This window comes from Dama dama, chromosome 4 (genome assembly GCF_033118175.1).
Source record: "Dama dama isolate Ldn47 chromosome 4, ASM3311817v1, whole genome shotgun sequence".
Classification (NCBI taxonomy): domain Eukaryota; kingdom Metazoa; phylum Chordata; class Mammalia; order Artiodactyla; family Cervidae; genus Dama; species Dama dama.
Genome location: NC_083684.1, coordinates 24,542,198 through 24,564,989, shown reverse-complemented (window position 1 = coordinate 24,564,989; position 22,792 = coordinate 24,542,198). Strand labels below are relative to the sequence as shown.

The 22,792-nt window shown below is 40.1% G+C and overlaps 1 protein-coding gene and 2 non-coding genes across 4 annotated transcripts in view; all 3 read right to left on the bottom strand.

Annotated features, from left to right (window-relative positions):
* Nucleotides 1-399: 399 nt before the first annotated feature.
* TENT4B (terminal nucleotidyltransferase 4B) overlaps nt 400-22,792 on the bottom strand; it is a 66,503-nt gene continuing 44,110 nt past the window's right edge. Inside the window, exons 2-12 of one of the 2 annotated variants that reach the window (XM_061138463.1) lie at nt 16,760-16,883; nt 14,333-14,379; nt 12,784-12,904; nt 11,592-11,699; nt 9,343-9,471; nt 8,341-8,554; nt 6,591-6,717; nt 6,379-6,482; nt 6,088-6,134; nt 4,211-4,375; nt 400-3,066 (exon numbers count right to left, since the gene is read on the bottom strand). In XM_061138463.1, coding sequence (XP_060994446.1) covers nt 2,890-3,066; nt 4,211-4,375; nt 6,088-6,134; nt 6,379-6,482; nt 6,591-6,717; nt 8,341-8,554; nt 9,343-9,471; nt 11,592-11,699; nt 12,784-12,904; nt 14,333-14,379; nt 16,760-16,883 — 1,363 coding nt within the window. In that variant the 3' untranslated portion in view covers nt 400-2,889. Of the gene's footprint in view, nt 3,067-4,210; nt 4,376-6,087; nt 6,276-6,378; nt 6,483-6,590; nt 6,718-8,340; nt 8,555-9,342; nt 9,472-11,591; nt 11,700-12,783; nt 12,905-14,332; nt 14,380-16,759; nt 16,884-22,792 lie in introns of both variants that reach the window. The other variant, XM_061138462.1, reaches the window with a different exon arrangement.
* On the bottom strand, nt 19,431-19,500 carry LOC133055336 (small nucleolar RNA U2-30). The gene has a single exon (XR_009692625.1). It is a non-coding gene; the product is annotated as a small nucleolar RNA U2-30 (small nucleolar RNA).
* On the bottom strand, nt 19,668-19,749 carry LOC133055340 (small nucleolar RNA U2-19). The gene has a single exon (XR_009692628.1). It is a non-coding gene; the product is annotated as a small nucleolar RNA U2-19 (small nucleolar RNA).

Below are 22,792 nucleotides of genomic sequence, written 5' to 3'. Positions count from 1 at the left end.
TCAAGGACACCTGAACACTGGAAGAAAAAAAATGCATGTACCTTTATCACCAGAGCATAACCACTCAGACTGCGCGCTGACGGACACCTTTGACACAACGGTGCCTCTAAAACCAGTACTGAAAAGCTTATTATGACTTCTGAAGGAGTTTCCACGCCAGCCAGGGACCGCCAGAGAAATGTCACCACAGTAAGGCAGGATTTGCAAGGTCCCTTCTACAAGTACTAGCCCAGGAAGGTTATGACCCATGGATACGGATGGACTGTAATATCTAAATGGAACGTTTCCGACATCGTCACAAAATCTTTAGAGAGAGTATTTAAACTCAAAAAATAAAAAAAGACAGGAGTCAAGTACAGAGATGAAATGTACAAAACAAATGAGCAGGCAAACTAAAAGTTCTTGAAAGTATTTTACTTCAGGTTGAAAAATGAACAGCTTCCACACTGTTCATTGCAAGATACACAGTATTCACGAATACAATGCTGGTCATTTGAGGAAATGTACACACCTCAATTTCTCCTTCATGCTTTTCTTTTAGAAAGATACTGTTTACCAAAAAGAAACATCAGCAGTACAGGAAAAACTATTTTCCCAATAAATTTACGAAAACCTAAGATTCCCAATGGAATCAAGATTATCTTCCCGCTACCACCACCTTGATATAATCACATGCTTATTGAAACACTAATATCTGCACCCTAAGAGTACATTTACTTTCAACAATGAAGGTGATTCTTGAAAAAAAAAAAACAAAAAACAAAACAAAACTTCAGTGTGGTAAGTGTAACATGGATCTCTGCAAGTATTAAGTGTCTGAAATAGGCAGCTAATACTGGATTTAATATTATTTTATAAATAATTGTTCCCTTAGCAGTAAACATAAGTCTACACATTCACAATAATCCTAGGAAATAAATACTGTGATTATGCACAATATGTTATGACAAACTAGTTTCAAAAAAACAAAAGCTCAACATCTTGATAAAAATTCTGATCAGAATAAAACGTGACTCTAAAATTTCAAACATTGTCAAAATAACATCACATTTAAAATCTTCCACGCTTTACACAAGTATAATGAATTTCCAGTTTTGGAACACATTTTTCTGTTGTGAATTAAAATACGAACATACTGAAAACTGTTAATTTCAGTGATGACATCAGTTTTGGTCTTATTTTAGCATTATTTTCTTTATAAAAAGTTGCACTAAGTGTCCATTAACGGTCTGATTGGTCTTCAGTATTTCATAAATGTATATAAAAGAAATTCCTAAAAGCCAATAATAGTACTTTATATGTGTATATATATATATATAAAAGAATCTCATTTCAGAAATGGCTGTAATTAACAGAGCCACAGACACTGATGCTAAACATAAGAACGTTCACCTTGAAAGAAAGCATTTTCAGAAATGCCACTTACATTCTATTAAATATTTCCAACTGAGTTTCAAACTCAACATGTGATGAATAACAGAATGATACATCTCATTTGCACTCAAAACTGACCACAACCAAAATTTACAGTATGATTGAAACAAGCCAATGTTTAAAAAAGTTTTAATTAAAGATAACAATTCCATGAAAGGAGAGGATAAAGAATGGGATGACAAGAAGTATTTGGTCTTAATAAGGCAATACAAAATAGATCCATTATCAAAGACCATTTAATTTTTAAAGATCAACAATACCAAAAGCATAAAGTGGAGTATAAGAAAATAGTTTTTTATAAGTATGATTTAATTAAAGCTGTTTACAGTTATTCTCTCCCACAGTAGTTAAGCATGAATTTAAAAAAGAATAAGAGATGAGAAAAACAAGCACGCGCGGCACACAGGGTTAGAGAAGCCAGCATGCAAAGTCTGTGGAACTCGAGGTTTCACTGCAACAGGAATGGGACCAGATGCGGGTGGCCTTTTTTTTTTTTTTCCTATTAGGAAGAAAAAAAAGAAAAAAAAAAAGACTGCAAAGGAAACAAACACAAAGTCATGTAACTGCCCATTGCCCAAGACGACAGCACTATAGAAAACAGTTGCAAGTTAATTCTTAGAGATGACTAGAGATTTTTCAGTGTTTACACAAAAGTACATAGTACATATTTTTTTTCTTTTTTTTACAAAATAAAATAAACGTCATTTGCCACCATAACCTTTTCTTTAGAGAGGAAAATTTTTGCAGCAGGTCACGAGGGTTCTATTAAGTCATTTCAATGCTGAGGAAACGAATTTGAGTAATAGAACTAATCACGTCCCTATAGATGGATGTTAAGATGACAATTCAGATTATTTTTCAAACTAATCCTGAGAAAAATCTGTTTACAATTTAAACAGTAATGTTATGTAAAAAGTATTAACAAATCCACTATTACAAATATCAATTTCCTATATGGTCATCTATATATACACACAATAAAATGGTAAATATATGCAAAAATATTAAAAAAAAAAAAAAACATGCACAGATCACTTTCCCCTTTGAAATTTGGACTTCCTATATGATACCTGTGTTTTCCTTTCCCACCCCATCCTCTGAAATTTTCTTGTTTCTATCACCCTACCCACACTGAATACTATTCTCTATAACTCTGCATAAAGCCAATGAGAAATAGATTTATTTTACATTCAAGCTTTAAATCTTAAAATGACCCTGTTATAGCATATGACTTATCAAATGAGCAGCCTTTTTTTTTCCCCCTTTTTTGCTTGCTTTTTGTTTTTGCAGTTGTCAGTCTTCATGATCCATTCCGTGGCGAGCTGGGAAAAAACGCAGTTGCTAAATCAACGTCTGAACAGGGTAAGGCTCCCAAATGTCTCCCAGGAGTCCCTATCCAACTGTCCTGCGCGTGAGATCACTGCACACAGAAGACAGTCCATCACACGACGCCGACTATCTGCAAAGGTCTGAGAGGGGGGCGTCCCTCTTGTGTTTCCGCTTTTTGCCATGGTAATACTGATTATTTGATTTCCCTTGATGTTGTTTGTTTGTCATCAAGGAACCATGGCTTGTTTGGGTTGTACCTTGGAAGCCTTTGCTGGAAGAACGAAAGAGCCTTGCTGATCCATGCTGCAGAGAAGGAAAGCGGTCAGAAAGACATCAGTATTGCGATTCAACACAGCGCTTGTAAGACCTCCCTTGGGAGCTTTCATAACTAGGAACACACTGACTTATCTAACAGGCAGAAAACCATGCTAAGGGGTTAACTCTCTGGGGCTCAAACACTTTTACATCATTTTTTCATGGAGATATCAAAAAACATAAGACCACTTCTTAACAGAGTACATAGAATTTAAGCTTTTCTTAAGGAACCCATCAATCAGTACATCACATAATAGATGGCATTACTGGAAGAAACTGTCAGATATGCAGACGTGCTGCCAGGTCAAGGGTCACCACAGCTCGCCACTCTTTTCCTGCTATCACGTGTCACTTCAATGGCCATTTCTACATGAGTCAGTGTTTGGGGCACATGACTGAAGCTGCACAGATAAAGTGGATTCTGCGAGTTACGTCAGACATGAGGTGACTGACTTAACGGTCAGCTCTACTGTCAAGCGGCCTTCCCCAGGGTCCCTGATGTACTGGAGAGGGCGTGATGGCCTCACGCCAGAGTCCAGTATGAAATGGCTTCTCCCCTCATTTTGATTCATTACTCAAGATGAACAAAATTTTAGGCACCTAAAAAGCTTACAACAGAGTGTCTCTGTGGCCTTTTTAAGTCAAAGCTAAAGCTAATCAGCTGACCATGGCTGACTGTATCGGATCATTTCAACACAATCAACGAGGTATTGGATTTTAAAATAAAAAAGGATATGTTCTTCCCAGACTGTGCAACATTGCAGGGAGCTCATTCCAAAATTTCATGTAAGTTTACTTCAAGTACAATTGAAACTTTTTATAACGTGAAGCAAATTTTTTTATGCTGTATATCTGTAGTAAGGCAGTTGGCTAGACCAGACATCTTATAAAGAAGGACCAGTTGCTAGATTCCCACAAAGGTTTATGTTACATGGGATCCTCAGGACACCCTGTTACTAGAAGCACTGTCATGCTCTGGAACCTTTTAGAATAAACACATTTCTTCTTTAACCTAGGACTTTCTTCAAAGCCATAATGTGTGTGTATACACACGTGTGCATGTATATGCATGTACAAAACTCTAAATATCCCACACTCAACACTGACAATTAAAAACACAAACTGCACACACCTGGGACTTGTTGGTGCTGTTGGGTGTGTTAGTGGTCTGGGTGCTCTGCATCTTCCCGCCTGTCTGAGAGGACTCCAAGGACGCATCCTGCGACCCTACCCGGTTCCCAGTGGACGGACGGCAGAGCAGCTGTTTCGGCGTTTTGCATGGTGTCGCGTCGGAATCCTAACACAAGTCACATAAGTTATAACGTGACACAGTAATGATTTAGACGTTCAACATTAAGAAAGGAAAACAGCTTCAGCTAAGCACTCTCTGGACTAAGTCTGAACATTTGTGAGTTAAAGGAAGCACACTGAGGAATTTATAAAATTAACTGCTTAAGTTCTTCTCCTCCAAACGTTTCAAGTGGCTCATTTTATCACAGGGTTTCTGTTCCTTGTTAAATCCACTGGCCACGCCTGACCCTGTTAATCGGCTTTGAGGGAGCTCCCAGAGGTCCAAATTGTTCTGCATTCTTATTTACAGAAAAGGAACCATGGTATAGTGGAGTGAGCACGGTGAAGAGTGAGGGCCTATCTCCAGTGCCTGACTCAATGTCTTCAACCAAATACAAAACAATCACTTTACAAGATTCACTCTCTGAGAGTGATGACAACTCAGTGCTCCCTCCTAGAAAACACAGCGAGTGGCCCGGACTTCCCAGAGACACTGGGCTGAGCCCCACCTGTCTGTGGGCTGCTCGGGCCACGACTGCTCCTCTACCCTGGCCCTCGCACTCTGCCCAGCATCTCAGAGACACACACTCTCAGTCCCTAAAGCTCCCTCTCAGGGCGGCTCTGCCTCTGCCCGTGTCTGGGACATCCAGCTCAGCACTCTGTCCTCCATAGCGCTGCTCCAGGAACCAGACCAGCACACGGGCAGATTCCACACGTGAGGATTTATGACTCCATGCTGGTAAATGGTTGTCAACAACAAAAAACTGTCTTTTTCACACTGAGATTATTTTTTGTCATATATACTTATAAGAGTCAATAAAGGCCATTTTAGATTTCAATTTAAACAAACTCAAAAGTAACTCTGATGAGGATAAGTAATGTAGGTATAAGTGATACTAGAAAATTCTATGAGGATAAGAGAGAAAGTAGATTAGGGATTTCCAGGGCATGGGGGGAAACAAGATATTAGGGGCTACTAAAAGGTTTCTTTTGGGGTGGTGGAAATGTCCTGGAATTAGTGATGAGGGCTATACAATATTATAAATATGCTAAAAAAAAAAAACCACTTAAATTGTACATTTATAAATGGTGATCGAGGGAGCATATATATATCCCACTTTTATAAAACTTTGAAACAGACAAAACTAATTGATGGTATTAGAAAAATCCTAACAGTGGTTACCTCTGAGGGTAAGATCCGGGATTGACTAGAAAACATCTGGGGAGATGTTAATAGTCAACATCTTATTAGGATTTTGGGTTACACATGTGTATGCATTTGTTAAGTGTATAATTAAGATTTCCTTATATGTTAATTTTATATCAAAAGAAAAAAGTGGACAAACATTGAACTATGGGTAATGACAAGCACAGGACAATACTTTGTAGGAAATATCCTAACATCTGTGATACTTTGAAATGTGTTAAAGAATAAGATGAATTGGTAAATGAATGGATAGCTCTGTGTAAGCCAGTAAAATGTTAATGACAGAGTCCAGTGGTAGTGTATACAGATGTTCACTAAAATTCTTTCCCTTTCTGTATACTGTATGCTTGAAAATTTTAACACAATGTTGAGAAAAAGTACAATCATTAAAGTTACTAAAATTTCTGAGGAACAAATAAGAAAATGAGTTAGCCATGGCTCTCTAGATAGAATTATCCCAGCAACAGAACCCCTATGGGGCTAGGTGTAGAAAACCAGGTCTTCATACTTACAACATCACTAGAGCTGGACTGTGTGGCTGAAGAGGAAGACACTGGACCTGATGAAGAGTTTGAAGAGTGTTTACTAATAGATTCCGAAGTTTTACTTCTACATTTTCCAAGGGCTTCATTTTCTTCAGATAGATTATTATTACATTTATCTAACTGCTGAGTATCTACTATCAAGGTAACACCATTTCCTGAAAGAGTGGCAAAAGATTGGAAAACGTTTCTTCCCATTAAGCACACACAACACAGAAAAGCCTCTAATACTTAGTCAATCGATCAATGAAAAATTCTTACCATTGCACGAAGGCTCGGGCCTATTCTGCAAGCCCCACTGCTTTGATATCCAATCTCTATATGTGGCAACTTCATCTGTTACTCTAATTATTCTACCTAATATGCTGCAAGTGTTAAAAAAATAAAAAAAGAATGAAGAAGGTACATTAATTTGAAGATAAGAAGCCGCAAACAATTTTGACCCAATGGGCTGATTTTAGTGAAACTTTTACCTCTCTGTCTCGTTGTTGGGATAGTACTTTGCTATTGGTGATACAGCATGACTCAGGACAACGTAGGCATAATCAAAGGCCTGTTTCACCTGCATGGCCCCATATGAACTCCTTCCAACATCATTACCTTCAAAAGAAATATATAGATAACACATTAAAATTTACTGCGGCTTAATATGAACTAAAAGTTCACGAGCCCTCTTCTGGGAGAGCAAGGGCAATCACTGTCCTCAGAATATGAGCCGCTAGTTGGCCCCACAGCTCCTCCAGCTCTAAACGTGTAGATCATGCATAAATATGTCACTGGGGCATATAAATTGCCTAAATGTCTTCTGGCCCAGCAGGGACTAGCCCTTACACAGTCATGAAAATAAAAGAAGCAACTGCCCATTTTCTCCTAAAAGTGAAGCAAAACTAAATTAGAAATACCTATTTTTTTGCTTGTTAGCTTTATAAACATCTCCTGCACTAAATAATGAGCTCCTAAAAAGCAAGGACCATCTTACTGAAAAAATCCTTTGTGTCCTTTATGTAGAGTTGGCTTTCAAAGAACATTTACTCAATGAGTAAACTATTCCTGTTTATAAGATGGTTCATTCTGCCAGAAAAGGGCTCCTAGGAAACTATTCTATCTTTTAACTTCTTTTCCTTCCTTACTTTCAAAGTCAATATGTGCACGCATGCTAAGTCACTTCAGTCATGTCTGACTCTTTGCGACCCTGTGGACTGTAACCTTTTAGGCTCCTCTGTCCACAGGATTTTCCAGGCAAGAATATTGGAGTGGGTTGTCATGGCCTCTTCCAGGGGATCTTCCTGACCCAGGGATCGAACCTGGGTCTCTTAAGTCTCCTGCATTGGCAGGTGGGTTCTTTACCACTAGCACCACCCTGGAAGCCTATATATATATATATATATATATATATATATATATATATATATATATGCTTTCGAATATATATATATTCAAAGTCAACACAATAAAGCAAGTGACTAAAAGCATTTCTACTGACGTCCAATAATGCAGAATCTAAATATTTTACAATTATACCAGGAAAAAATATTGTCCAGAAAAATTAGAATACAAGTAAGCAACATACAGCTTCATGAAAGCAGAGGAGGAATTCATTTTCTGCTCACTTTCAAGCCAACATAAAGCTGGAAAAAGCACAGGGAGACTATGCAAAATTAAAGAAGGAAGAAAGGTGCAAAAGGAAAATAAACTGTCTCTTGGTACCCTCTCTCTCATGAACTCTGAGACATATAGTGTCTCTCAGAATCCTCACTTACAGCCCTGGCTGATAACTGGTTAGAATCAGCAGCAGTGAGGACTCAAGAGAGAAGAACTTAAAACAGCCACCAAACCGGAGATGCACAAACCCACCCAAATAGCTAATACCTGTTCTCCTTTGCCTTTAAGAGTCAAATGGATTTTACTACCAACTCCACTCATTTGCAAGCATACATGTTTTTCTGGTGTGTGTGTTTATGTGCACGTGTTTGCTTATAAAATATTTTGAGGAAACACAAATACAAGTTAATCCTTAATTTTTCATCTGAAGAGAGTTTAAAGTACAATATGATTACTAAGCCTTTTTTTGACTGAGTTGGGTGACTTGCAGGATCTTTGTTCCCCAACCAGCGACTGAACCTGGGCCCTCGGCAGTGAAAGCTCAAAGTCCTAACCACTGGACCACCAGGGAATTCCCAATGCCCTTTCTTGAATGTCCATAAATTTACCTAAATTCAATACCTGGTTGTAAAGGATCTTCAATATAAAGCATGGATGGCCTGTAGCCATCTAGCATATTTTTCTGTACTTCATCTTTGGCCACATAGGAACCACCATCCTTTATCCGGATGCCAGTCTTTAAATAATTGAAGTGTCGTCCATATAATTCAAAAAATTCTATTAAGAGAACACCATAGTTTGTATTGGGGATGCAAGCATCTTCCCTGGGATGTAACTAAAATGAGAAGAAAAAAAAAATTACATTGGATTTTCTCTGAATTCAAGGTGAGGATGGTAATTGACATTCTAACTTCTATAAACAATATTATAATAATTTTGGTTTCACAGAGCAGCCAACAGATAACAGAGTTACAGCAGACTAATTGTAACAGTACTTCTGTTACAGACGACTGAAAGCCCCATGGGCGCGGGTGGAACCCAGGGGTGTAGGTGGAGCCCACGGGTGTGGGGGATAATTTACGAGGCTGGATTTCACAGCTGCCCAGGATGTTGAGAGAGTCGGCTTGGCCCAACATCAAGGAAGTCATTCTGACTCACCAGCAGAGTCAGGCAGTTGGCAACACCGCTGTACCACATGAATACGCTCACTGACAGTATTAAGACTTCTAACACATCTTACCCAGACAGCCAGTCTCAACTGAGTTGGGACTCAATTGTAAGTCTCCACTTAGAATAGTAACTGCTTAGAAAGATTCTTATTTTTGGCATTTATGTTACTATGTGTACCTATGGAAACGGCACCATACTTTTGTATGTTAAAATTTGTAGTGACAAGTCTCAAAAAATATTAGAACACATGAGATTAAAAAAATTCTTCCTTTGGGATTTTAAAATATTTAATTGCTAAATTATAAAAAAAGGTACCCGGTTTAAAGGGAAACGTTGTAAGTAATCAAGGGAAGTATTCTAATTAGAGCTTGATTAAAATTTTTTTCCAAAATGATTCCCAATTGATTTAACAAAAAATGTTTAGTGTACACTAGCAGGGTATAACTTACTTACCTGAAGGAAACTTACTGCCATTAAAAAGAGACTATAAGAACCAATTCCACCCGTAAATACTTCATTAAGGTCCCTCTGTAATAAGAACTGTTTCAATACTAAAACCAAGTATGGCAATACAGGATACTTCTGGAAAAGAAAATTACATTTTCAATGAATTCCTACATCAATAACAGCTGGGAGCATTAATAGCACAAATGGTCTCTCAGTGTAAACGGGTCCTTACATTACAGACTTGGTGGAGATATGTTATATACTTGTGCACTTTAAAAACAAACTATAAAAAAGTAAGGTCTGAGTAACTGAGGAGGATTGTGTCCTCACATCTAAAACCCCAAACAGAGAGAGCACCCCAGCATTCACTACGGGACAGAACCCTAGCGATACCTATCATGTGACACTCCTTTTATGATTTACTGAACAATTCTCAACTGTAAATAGATAACAGAAACGGTACGGGGTGACGTCTCAGTTCCCAAAGCAGTCAGTCCGTGGGGTTTTAAAGAATCACTTCTGTAAGTAGAACTGCACAGGCAGACCATTTCTTTTCTTTTTCAGGTGATCCTGCAGAGCCCAGAGCAGGACTCACCCTGCCTGCTGTCCTCGGCCAGGGCAGGTCAACACACAGCCCCACCTTCCGTGCCTTACAAGGAAGGGTGAGGACACCCACGGGGGCAGAGAAGGACCGCCTGAGTCCATCTTTCATTCAAGCTCGTTCTCATTAAGTCCTCTCCGCAAGCCGGGCCCTGAGACAGGGACGCTGAGAACAAAGCAGACACACACGGAGCAAGGAGCCTTGACAGCCACTGCCTAAGGACGGCAGAGTTACTCGTGATCGCCACTCTCCTCTGACACTTACAGTGAACACGTACGGCTCCCATAAGGAAAAGAAGCGTTTGTACTTTTGCAAATCATGTCAAAGCAAGCGAGCGTGAGAAACAACAAAAATATGGAGAAATAATCATTTTTAAACACTATGGTTGAACTTAGAAATAGTTTACAGAACAATCAGACAAACTGCCAACAGAATTTTCTCTGCATGTATCCTCTGACCCAGAAATTCCACTTCCAGGAGTTGTCTTACAATTTATTAGTGCAAAGGAAGATGCAGACATGGAAGGATGTTCACCCAGCACTTTTTGTAAGAGCAGAAGACACTCTTCCCCAGGGAAGAGCTGCATGCACAAGGGACGATCCATCCTGACAAGGGCGGTCAGTGAGAAGACTGAAGAAACTCTTGACTGTGCTGACACACAGAAATCCTCCCCAATAATAAGTTAAAAAAAAAAAGTACGACATCATATATATGGTGTGCCATTTCTTTTGTGAAAAATCTTAAGAAGAGGATAAACAAAGAAAAGAAGTTGATGAAGGCAAATCCTATGTAGCTGATCTAAGCATACAAGGTTAAAGGGTGACTCAGTTTTTCCTATCCTTTTATAATGGTAAGGTGTTTTTTTTTTTAACATTATTCTTCTCAATTTTTAATAAAGTTTCTTTTCTGGTAAAAAGAAAATTTACACACACCCAGTATCTCCAAAACAATGGGATTACGGATAATATTTCTTTTCTTTTTCTGCACATTTACATGAGAATATAATGTTTATCACATGAGAGTTATAATTTTCTCTTACATAAAAAGAAAAAGGTAAACTCGAAGAACTGCTAAAGAAAAAAAAAATCAAATGGAGAGAAAAGATATTTTATTTAAGCCAAAGTAGTGCAGAGTTTTAGTTTAGGGAGAAAAAAGCCAATGCGTCCAGCTGAAGATGGTGTTGATAAATTGTGCCCTCTCTGGGAAGAAAACAGAACAAGCAGAAAACAAACCACTCCAGGATAAGGGAAGGACACCTGCAGGACCTACCTTGCAGGTGACTCGGGGATTAAGACCTAGAAAAAGCTTGCTAGAGACCATCTTAATCTGGACCCTTGTGAGACTGGAAACACACAGGAAATCAACTGCGTGGCATGACTCAGCCCCAATCTCCCTAAGAGGAAGGATCTAGGGCAGAGAAGTTCTTCAAAGGCTTCCTCAACCCTTAATTCTTACCTGAGGCCACACTATAAATTACTGATTATAACAAGCAGATTCAAGGAAAGTAAAAACCACTGCACAGAAAAGAAGCATTTGTCAGCAATACACATATAAAAATAGTTTAGCCAAGTATACCAGAACACCACAACGGAGTTTCAAAACATAACTCCATTTTCTAATAGTTTCATTGAATAAACACTATAAATTCTCTGACCTTGGTAAAATCTTTGATGAGGTCAGCTGCTCTCACACCATTCTGTACATTAAAGCTGATATCAACTTTCACTTCGGTAAAAGAATCTGTTAATTTAATAATAGGTACCTAGAAAGAAAAGAAAGGTAAAAATTAAATACTTCAAACAAGTTAAATGACAAATCGGGGGACAGAAGGTTACCAGAGCTGAGATCCTGATCTTCTCAGGAAGACTTTAAACACTGAGTATTCTGAACACTCCAAACCAGAGCTGACTTAGCCGCCTAGATATCTTACATTGCATGTTTAGCATTTAAACTCATGCAGTTTATTTTGAAATCTCGAGAGTTTTGAAACAAAATAACAAAAACCTTTCTCCACATGAATCTACTTTGGAGAACAGTTTCCAACAGAAGAAGATCAAGGATTATGAATGTCAACTGTTTCCAATAAGAAAACTGCTAGATTCTTAAGCCACATACACAGTAAGTCAAGTGGCATTTTTGGTCAGTTTTGCATATAGCCCAAAAAACAACCTGACAAGAGAACTTAAAATGTAATAATTATTCTCAAATGAAGAATGATAGAATGGTTTATATGAAGTATCAGGAATTCTTTTTTTTTTTTTTAATCAGGAATTCTTTAAAAAAAAAAGAAAAAAAGCTCTTCTACCATGCATTAGAAAACTCAGACCAGCAGATGATGTACAGAACTAGATTTCCAAATTAATAGTTTTTAATGAAGAAACTACACATTTTGCTCTAATAAAACCTGATGTGCAAATATCCAAACTTCTAAAATAGATATATTTATTTTTAAAATGAGCTTCCATGAAAATTCTTAATGCTCACTCCATTAGTTAAAATGATCTACAAAATTTCAATTAATACAATTCTTCAAAGATACAAAATATGATAGAAGAATATCTGTGTAACTAAAACTTTATTAGATATCCATATCTTTACTTACACTTTTTGTATTAAAAAGTCTCTACAGTATTATATGATTAAAATTGAGTAAAATTTTTGAAAGAAATGGATAACCAGAATAATTCGCCTCACAATTGCAACTTTTTATGTGCAAGCACTGGGATCATGAGCAGAAGGAATCATTCGGTCACAATCCAACTGTGTGCACCAAAATTAAAATTTAATTTCACACATCCCATGCATAAGTAACTGGAGAGTTTAAGATGAAATGCTAAAGAACTTACAGTTGCTTTGTCTAGAACTTTCACCGAATCTTCATCTGCAACCTTATGCTTCCGAAGAGCTTCCTCCAGGGTCCAGAGGGGTAGATTTTCCCACTTCCCAAACACCACAAGATCAATGTCACTGAACACAGAGCATACACAGGAGTTGGTGAAAGAAGCAAGAAACTATATTTGCTTTCTCTCATCCAAGCTACAGCCAACAAGTTACTAACAGTACGATGAAAACTTATTTCTCACTCTCGCACTGCCCAATGGAGACTAAATGTCTCAGTGAGGACTGTCAGAGAAGTGGAGGCTGGTGATTTTAACAACCTCCTACTTCTCCTAGTCATTTCATGGGTGATTCTGAATGAAGTAAACCCTCAAAAACACCAGGTAACGTTTCCTGTTCATAAAGGCTTCTGGTAATAAAAACCTTAAGACCTTCCAAGTGAAAGAGACTAACTGATTAATCGTGACTTACATATCAAGTATAAAAGATGCAGGCATCCTAGTCTATCTAGTATGCTACCATGTGCATAAGAAAGAAAGAAACACACATTTCCTTTTATATATACAGAATCTCTCTGGAAGGATATGCAAGGAGCTGGTAATAGCAGCTCCTCCAAGCAGAGAAACTGGGGGGGAGAGGTGGGATTCAGATGTTTCATTGTCATTAATTTTGTGCCCTTTTCAAATCTGAACTAGGTTATCATAAAAATTAAATTTTTAGAAAGAATGATTCAGGCTTTGCAGATGCTCAGAACCTAAATAAGGAAAAAATACTAATGAACTCAAAGTTGAATATTTCATAGCTTTGTAGGCCTAGGACAACAATGGGAAGAATGAAAACTGCCAGGATGCATCCACTTTAACACATTTTAAGTTTGGGTAAAGTAGATCAAATCAAACTCAAATGGAAAACATGATGGATGCATATGGTTAATCATACCGTACTGGGTACTTAAACATGTGTTACAGGGTAAATCTCACGTTGAGTGCTCTTACCACAATAAAAACAAATGCATGATGAAATGTTTTTGCTTCCTGAAGACCACAGCAGTTTAATTCTTGGAGAACAGGTACTTGATCCTCAATAAAGTCTTACCATTCCCTCAAAGCAGCCCCAACACACATACCCCACTCTTGCCCCCAGCTGTGGGCCAAGACAGCCCTCATTTGAGAAGATTAAAATAAACAAAGGGCCTAAAAAGATCAAGACTTTTCAGAGAAGAGTCTATACCCTAAACTTTTGAGTCAGAATATGGTGACAGGAGCTAACAGTATGAGCTCTTAATAAAAAATGAGAGGCCTGGCATTCCTGAGTGTACAGAACTCTAGAACATGACCAGGTCTTTTACCATAAAATTACATTAACATCTGTGTTAGTGGGTTACGTTACAGGCTTGGACAGTTCTCTGTAGTGACACTCTATTTCAAGGTAACTCAAATAAAATACAAGTAAGATTTCATAAATCTGTTTTGTTTCTATTCTTACATATTTAACAGTCAAAACAAAGAAATTCTAGAAAAATGCGCAATTCCTTGAAAGCTTCATAAATGTACTAACCTTGTAGGTAAATACAAGCCAGTTTTAAAACTTCCAAATATCTGGACCTGAAATAGAAAAAAATCATATTAAAATATGAGCTGTGACAAATCTAGACAGTGTATTAAAAAGCAGAGACATCACTTTGCAGACAAAGGTCCGTACAGTCAAAGCTACAGTTTTTCCAGTAATCATGTACAGATGTGAGAGCTGGACCATAAAGGCAGCTGAGCACCGAAGAATTGAAGCTTTTGAATTGTGGTGCTGGAGAAGACTCTTGAGAGACCCCTGGACGGCAAGGAAATCAAACCAGTTAATCCTAAAGGAAATCAACTCTGAATATTCACTGGAAGGACTAATACTGAAGCTGAAGCTCCAATACTTTGGCCACCTGATGCAAGAGCCGACTCACCAGAAAAGACTGATGCTGGGAAAGACTGAGGGCAAGAGAAGGGGGTGACAGAGGATGAGATGGTTGGATGGCATCAGCAACTCAATGGATATGAATCTGAGAAGACTCCAGGAGATAGTGAAGGACAGGGAGGCCTGGCTTGCTGCATGCAGTTCATGGGGGTTGCAGAGAGTCGGACATGACTTACCGACTGAACAGCAAAAAATATCAGATGAAAGGCCAAACCATGGAGAACTGCAGGACTTTGCCACCCTCTACTGGTAATTTTTAGTACTACAAGAGCATTTTTTTCCTACCACCACCCTTTCGTGGAAGCAGGATTCCACGTCTCACAGAAAGTAGTGTTAAGTAGCACTACTTCTCAAAGTTAGTTTAAACTTGTTAGGTTCAAATATCAAACATGTGGACTTAAACAGAAGCCTTTTAAAAGGAATGTTCACTAGTATTCCCTAAAAATCTAAAGACACAACCACAAATCCTCAACTTCTGTTCCTCTAAGCAGCATCTTCTCACAGATCCCTGGATTACAGGCAGACTGCCTTAGTTGCAGGACAGGTGGCGGCCTGCAGGCCGTCTCCACAGAGAACTCCGGGCACTGTCGCTATAACAGCACGCGGACACATCCTCTCCTGACCCACGGAGAGCAATGGGAGACACAGGCAGATGTGTGCACACAAGTGGCTGCAGTGAGGGATGAACAATGAAGAAAGTTCAACCTGTGAGGTAAGATGGACCAAGGGACTTAATCACAGCCTCATGTTCTAAAATCGCCCTCGTCCGGCGGGGGACTGATTCAGATCAGAGTGTCTCAACCTCAGCATTGCATCTGGGGCAGCTAGGTCCTTGGTGTGAAGAGCTGTCCTGTGCATCACATGATGTTTAGCGACCTCCTCGGCCTCTGCCCAGTGTGCGCCGGGGACACCCACCAGTCACCAGAGTCAAAGATGGCTCTGACACTGCCAAAAGCCTCCCGGGGAGAAACTCGTCCTGAGCTGAAAGCCACCAATCTAGGTCACGGAGGAGAAACAACGTGGCACACAGCAGCTGCTCCATGAAATACTAGTGTCCTTCCCCTTCCCTGTGGGACGCCCAGGTGGCTCAGTGGTAAAGAATCCACCTGCCAATGCAGGAGACACTGGTTCGCCCCCTGGGTCAGGAGGAGCCCCTGGAGGAGGAAATGGCAACCCACTCCAGTATTCTTGCCTGGAGACTCCCACGGACAAAGGAGCCTGGCGGGCTACAGTCCATGGCGTCACAGAGTCTGACATGACTGAGCGTGCTCGCATGCATTCTTCCCTGTACCTCTAATATCTTATTTGAAGCTTCTCTGTTTTGCCAATTGGATCAAAAATGCTTCCCTGGATTTGCTCTTGCCATCCCATGACACAATCTAAAGAAAAGTTACATAATACAAAGGAAGGCATTCCAATAAATCACTTCTTTGAATGAAGAAAACTGTAGAATAGACCCTCGAAGGAGCCCTCCAAGGTGACCATCAATAGTAAGAACCACAAACAAGCAGAGGAAATTTTGGGCAAAAGTTTCGTTCACTGGGTGGAGGCTATACTGAAAGACAAGGAGTGATAAGAAAAAGAGAAGGAAACAGCAGTTTCAGGAGAGTAGAGTACACGCCTACATTAGACTATGAAAATGAACTTCAAATGACACAATAAATTTCTACCTGACATCTTCATTCAGCTATCAACAATTATGCAATGTTCATACTGACAGGTTGGAACAAAATAGTAACAGAGTTTTGATACACCACATCCAAATAACCCACTGCTATCAACACAAAGAGGCTTGATTTATCTTTCTTCTCTTTATACTAATGAGTCCTAAATATAGTTTGCCTTTAGCAGCACCGCAAAGAAATAGTCTTAAGTAAGTCATTCAACTCAATGCAAATAATTAGGAAGCCCAAAATTTTATCTAAAGGCTGGAGAAAATGGTTTGTTTTTGAAATTGCATTAGACCATAACTCTATAGATGCACATACACAGGGATACTACCTAAGCACCCAGACAGGTACTCACGTCAGCACTGGGCCAGAGCTCCTTAATCACACTCTCGATCCTGTTCACCACCTCCATCCGCATCTTCTCCTCCTCTGGTCTTGGAGACATATATTCATAAAAATCACTGATTTCTTCATGCAGACTGAAGAAAAAAAGCAGAGACGTTAATATGGACAAGGCCAATCTAATGAGAAATCACTATTTTAAATAATCTTACCCAATTAAGTCTTAAACTCGTCTGCAGGTTTTACATTCACAGATTTCTCACCTTAATTTTAATGTTATAATTCACACTAAGCTAAAATGGGAATGCACAAAATTTAATCAAAATGCAAAAGTAATTAAAAACGAGAAATTCCAAATTCCAAGAAGTCTTACTGGAAGTGTACTAGCAGCTCTCACAGCATTTATTATCTGCCTGTGCAGAATACCTGCTGAGTGCTGGGGATTTCAAAATTTCTTAAATTTCAAGTGAAGGCCTTTATACTCTGCCTTTACACTTCTGATCCAGTAGATATAAACACAAGAAGACACAGACAAGCTTCCGGGCAGTGGGGGTGACCCTCTTCCCCCTCTGAAATCCATTCCTCACAGGAGCAAAAAAGCGTGTCTTTCATGATGTTTGCTTAGTGAATTAAGTGTCAAATGAACAGGTCAGCCAGGGAGTATCAACAAAGACCTAAAAAGAATGGCTGGCAGACAAGGCTCCATAAAGGAGCTAAAAAGACTTGCAGAGACGGAGAGGCACGAGGCCCTCCTCAGGGAGCGGCGAGCGGAGGGCACAGCCTTGGCCGAGGGAGGAGAGGAGGGAGGGGCAGGTCCTGAGAGGGAGGCAGACCCGGGCGACCCAGGGTCCGAGCCACACGCTGCAAGTTCAGACCTTCCCGGATGTTTCTGAAAGGGACCAGGGAAAGACTGACTTCAAAACTGGAGCACTTTAAGATTCATCTGGCAATGGTGCAAACAATGGGCTGGCAAAGAGACAAGGCTGGATGCAGAAAGAATGGCTCATAAATTACTGCAAGTGTAGAAGGACTGGATGAAGGTCTGGAGGATGGCGGCAGGAAAGAAATGGGCTCAGAAACGCCACACACACACACACACACACACAGACACAATGGTTGGGCCACAGGACAGGACCAGCAATGGAAAGAGAAGAGTGAGGATGCCTGCGAGGTCTGAGGTCTGAGGGGCTGTGGGAATGGATGAACAGATTAAAGGAAACATTAAGAAGGCTGGCTAAGGAGCTGCATGCAGTCAATTACTACAGAAGAAAAGGAAGAATCAGAACAGAAGAAAATGAAAATAGCATTCCTTAACAAGGTGGTGCAGCTGTGAAGAGCTACCTTCAGGAGGGAAAGGAAGTATTGGTCACTCAGTCCTGTCCAGCTCTTTGTGACCCCAAGGACTGTAGCCCACCAGGCTCCCCTGTCCATGGGATTCTCCAGGCAAGAATTCTAGAGTGGGTTGCCATGCCCTTCTCCAGGGGATCTTCCCAACCCAGGGATCGAACCTGGGCCTCCCGAATTGCAGGCAGATTCTTCACCGTCTGAGTCACCAGGGGTTTCCCTGAGTATGAAATGGGAGGGAATCTGCAAAACCTGGGCTGGATGCAGACCAGACGGGAGGCCCGGCTCCAGGTCGCTGGAGGTACCACACCAGACTGAGGATGCTCTGGCGGTTACCTCAGTCCAGCACATCTGCGATGAACCAGGAAGCCAGGAGAAGGGCACTAGTTAAACAGCAATGGGTGCCAAGCACCGGAGGGGAGCCGGTGTTGGGGGGGAGCAGGGTGGCAGCGGGAGGCAGGGCAGTCTCAAAGTAACAAGATCTAGAAGGAGGGGTGTGCTGGGCTGCAAGCCCATTCAGGTCCAGAGCAGGTTCAGGATCCCCAGGAAGCTAGAAACACCAGGAGACCCAAAATGGTTACAAGGAAAGGAAAGAAGGCCAAATCTCAACACCCACTGGCTGTTAACAGAATGCGGCAGAGTAAACTTGAATCAATAGTTTCTGCTTTTGATGTTTTCTTTTCAGACAGAGTCAAAACACTCGAGTTCCATACTCAGGCTCTGCCTGAGGGCAGCTGTGTTCCCTTTCTGGCCTCAGAGTTCTCAGGCACAGCCTAGGGAGCAGCAGCCAGCAGCCTTTTCAGAGCCTTGGTTTTCAAGGGCTGGGCCATTTGGTAAGGAATGACTGACAGTGGCGTTCTGCTTATTCACTGTGCAATACCACAGGAAAACTGGATTTTAAAACTCCAGGGAGCTCTGCCACTAAACCCAGAGACTCCCAGTGGAGTCAAGTCTTCCTTGACTTAACTAGGTGCCTTCCAGGTACCCTAGTATCTTCTGACTTTTTGTTTAAGCTTCTCAGCTTTTAATATATTCTCTAAGGTCACCCCCTTTGTTTTCTGATAGACAACAGCTAAAATGACTAGTCATTAGAGAGTTTATGGCTTGCTTTACTCTTCGGCACTTTTGGTGGGGATGAGAACCACAAACAAACAACCAAACAACAGGCTTCTTAGATCATTTGCTAACTAGATCATTTGCTATGAATTATCAGAGTTTATTTGTGGTTTGAAAGCATATCACTGTAGAATACTTCCATTGTAACCAATGGGGAAAACCTCCTAAATTTGACTGTTGGCTACTCTACAAAGGCCCACTTACACATTTTTTTTAAAACATTCTGAGCTCAGATCAAGTGTACAAACCTTCATAGTTATAAAGGTTTGTAGTAAAACCTTTTCATCATTGCTCAGAATGGATCAGCTTTTCCTACACACACACTCCCAGTCAGCTCTCACCCACCCATCAGTTAAGTCCTCAGTTATCCACTGTCACTTTCATAAATACGCACACGCGCGCGCACGCACGCGCATGCACACACACACACACACACACACACACACACACCCTCCCTTGCTTCTCAGAACTATAGAGATCATGCATCAGGTAGACTAAGGGGTCTTTCCTGATGCTCAGATTAGGCTACTTTCATCATTGATCCACTTCAGGAAGAGCAGATCTCAGAGAAACTTACACATTTTATAATTCAAATAACAGGCAAGCAGTGTTTAGCCCAACCTCTAGTGAATCTTTAAATCATATGAAACTAAGTAAGAACTCATCCTCCAAACACTACTGAGTGTCTATGTTCAAGGTATTACAAGGAAAAAAGCTAGTCACACATGATCCTTGCCCTGGGTGGTGTCCCTCTAAATGATGAAAACAAATACTCATGATGTGAAGTAGTTCTGTGTATGCATGTATCCCACACTGCTTCCCCACACTGCCACAGGGTGCAGACGAACAGGAGTGCTTTCCTAGGACAGCTTCAGCAAATGCAAAGAGGTCACCCTGCAGGGCAGTGAGGTCCTCGTCAAATCACTTTCAGATGACCACAAAGCAAAAAGAGGTTGTGTGAGGGATTTCTGAACTCGGCATTATTACAAGGCGGAGAAGATTCCAGAACTCCTGTTTATCACTAGGCTGTCAACTTTCTAATTAGAACACATTAATTTGGAGGAAAGGTATGATAGTTTTACGTGACAAATCCTCAAAACAAGATTACCCTACCACACTTTCAATGGCTAAGTTAAAGAGCTCTCTTGGTAATTATCACACTGCACTTAAAAACATGTGGGTTATTTTCAAATATCTTTGGATATTGATTTCTAACATAATTCCACAGTGATAAGAGAACAGCCTCTGATTTCAATACCTCAGACAGACCATGAAATTTTTGCACATTTCTTATGACCCTGGATATGTTCCAGTGTCTCCAGATTTATAGTCCATGGGAATTTGAATAGAATTTGTGTCCTGCTGTTGTGTGAAAGTTGTATAAATCTTAATTACACTGAATTGGTTCATAGTGCTTTCCAGGTGTACTATACCCTTCTACTTTTCCGTTTATTCATTCTAATACACTGGGGGAGTTTGATATTGAAAACGCCAACTAAAATGTTTATCTACTTTTAAAAATAATTGTAATATATAGTGGAACTATATGTAACTTTTCCCTGTATTTTCCAGGTCTCCTGTAAATGTTTTATCATACTTTCATAATTAAAAAAATAATTACTGGGGCGGGGGGGAGACTACCCTACCACAGTTTGCTGACGCATTCTCCTGCTGAGAGACAGCTGGTATGTTTGCAGTTAACAGTTATTAACAATAAAGCTGTTATGGAAGGAAAAAATATCCTAAATTTTACTAACCCAGAACCATCTTCCTATTTAGGAAAATATGATTCTACAGCTTACCTTACCTCTTACACTACTTTGACTTTACCACACTGGAAGGAGGGAAAGAGGAGTAAGCAGAAAAAGAAGGGCTCTTAAAACAAAAACATATTTTAACAGTAAGAACCAGAGAAACCATCTCAGGCCTGCCAGGGTCGTATCTCCTTACCCAAGCCAAACACAAACATTCTTACCTATCTCATCTGTATTTAACCGGCTATCTGTAAGATGCTTATTAAAGAACTAAGTGAGAAATCTTGGTACAATCAGGAAATAAACTTCCAATAAAGATTTAAAAATAATTTTGAGGGGCTCTTTCCCCGTGGACTGCATAATCTGACTGGCATGGTACAACATATAGTCAGGCGCTTTAAAAATCCTAAAGGAAAAAAAAAAAAAATCCTAAAGGAACTAAGTCCCATTTTTGGAGTGCCTACTACATGCCTGGCACACTTTTGAGTGACATGATGACCTAATAAAGGCTGGAAACTGGAGAAATTTTGCAAGTTTGTTTTCACACATTAATTACACCTCTGATATCAACTACACAGATAAAAAAATAGCAGAGACAACTTCAGTTTCTTCCACATCTTGGTTAAAACTCAGTATTAGTTAAATTAACAAATATTGTTGTGTGCTACATACCCAATGTTATAGTTTCTCGTCTTAAATTACAAAATACAACTCTCCTGTGATCAGAATTCCTGAGTGACCAAAATACAGTGCCCTCTATTAGGATATCAATGTCTTCTTAAAAGATAAAGTAAGCAAGAAAAAGCATCCACTTCCTGCCTTTAAAGGAAAAGTATATAAAAGCAATATGATAAAATAAGTGCCACTATATAACTGGAGAGAATGCCCCAACCCAAAATTTGTAGAAAATGAGAATCAAAATTAATTTGCTGGGATAAAACTTAAACTCAAAATTAACAATAATACAAAAATTTAATGGAACAAAGAAGAAATATCAATAAAAAAATAGCTTCTGTACTTTTAAAATGTACAACCCATAGATAATTTAGGTCATAAAGACATGAAAAAAATCACTTTTGCTCTGAGGAAATTTCCACCAGAGGAGAAATGCTAGCCTTTCAAAACGGTCCTCAAAGGCTCAACTTCTCTGGCTATAAAAGGGAAGAACTGCTTCACACCTTTTCAGCTGGGCAACCCAGGGTGGGGTGTGAGTCTCTCAGCAGCGTCTGCAACTTCAGAACCAAAAGCAACATGGCAGTCTTCCTGATGCCGCCAAGCCAAGGCAGGCAGATGACCCACTGCTGGCCCCTCTGCTCAAACTTGCTCCCTGCAGTTCACCCAAAATCTGTTCAGGGGCTGACAGTGCCCCCTGGGGGACACCTGCCCGGCTTGCACTGCGCCTGAGAACAGTGTCACTCCAAGGTCAAGCCATTCGGTTCCATAACTGAAGTCCTCGTTAACTGTAACCTCAGACCTATCGGAAGGCACTCATGTCACGTGTTAGTCACTCTGTGATGTCCATTCTTTGCGACACCGTGGACTGTAGCCCGTCAGGCTCCTCTGTCCACGGGATTCTCCAGGCAAGAGTACTAGAGTGGGTTGCCATTTCCTTCTCCAGGGGATCTCCCCAACCCAGAGGTCGAATCCGGGTCTCCTGCATTGCAGGCAGACGCTTTACCATCTGAGCCGCCAGGGAAGCTCATGAAGGCACTGACCAAGTTCTACTCAGTTATCGTCAATAACAAGATACTCCTCCCTCCCAAAATTTTAAGATTAATAATAGACAAGGACATATGGAAAAGGCATTCACATGCAGCATGTAAAAATGTAAA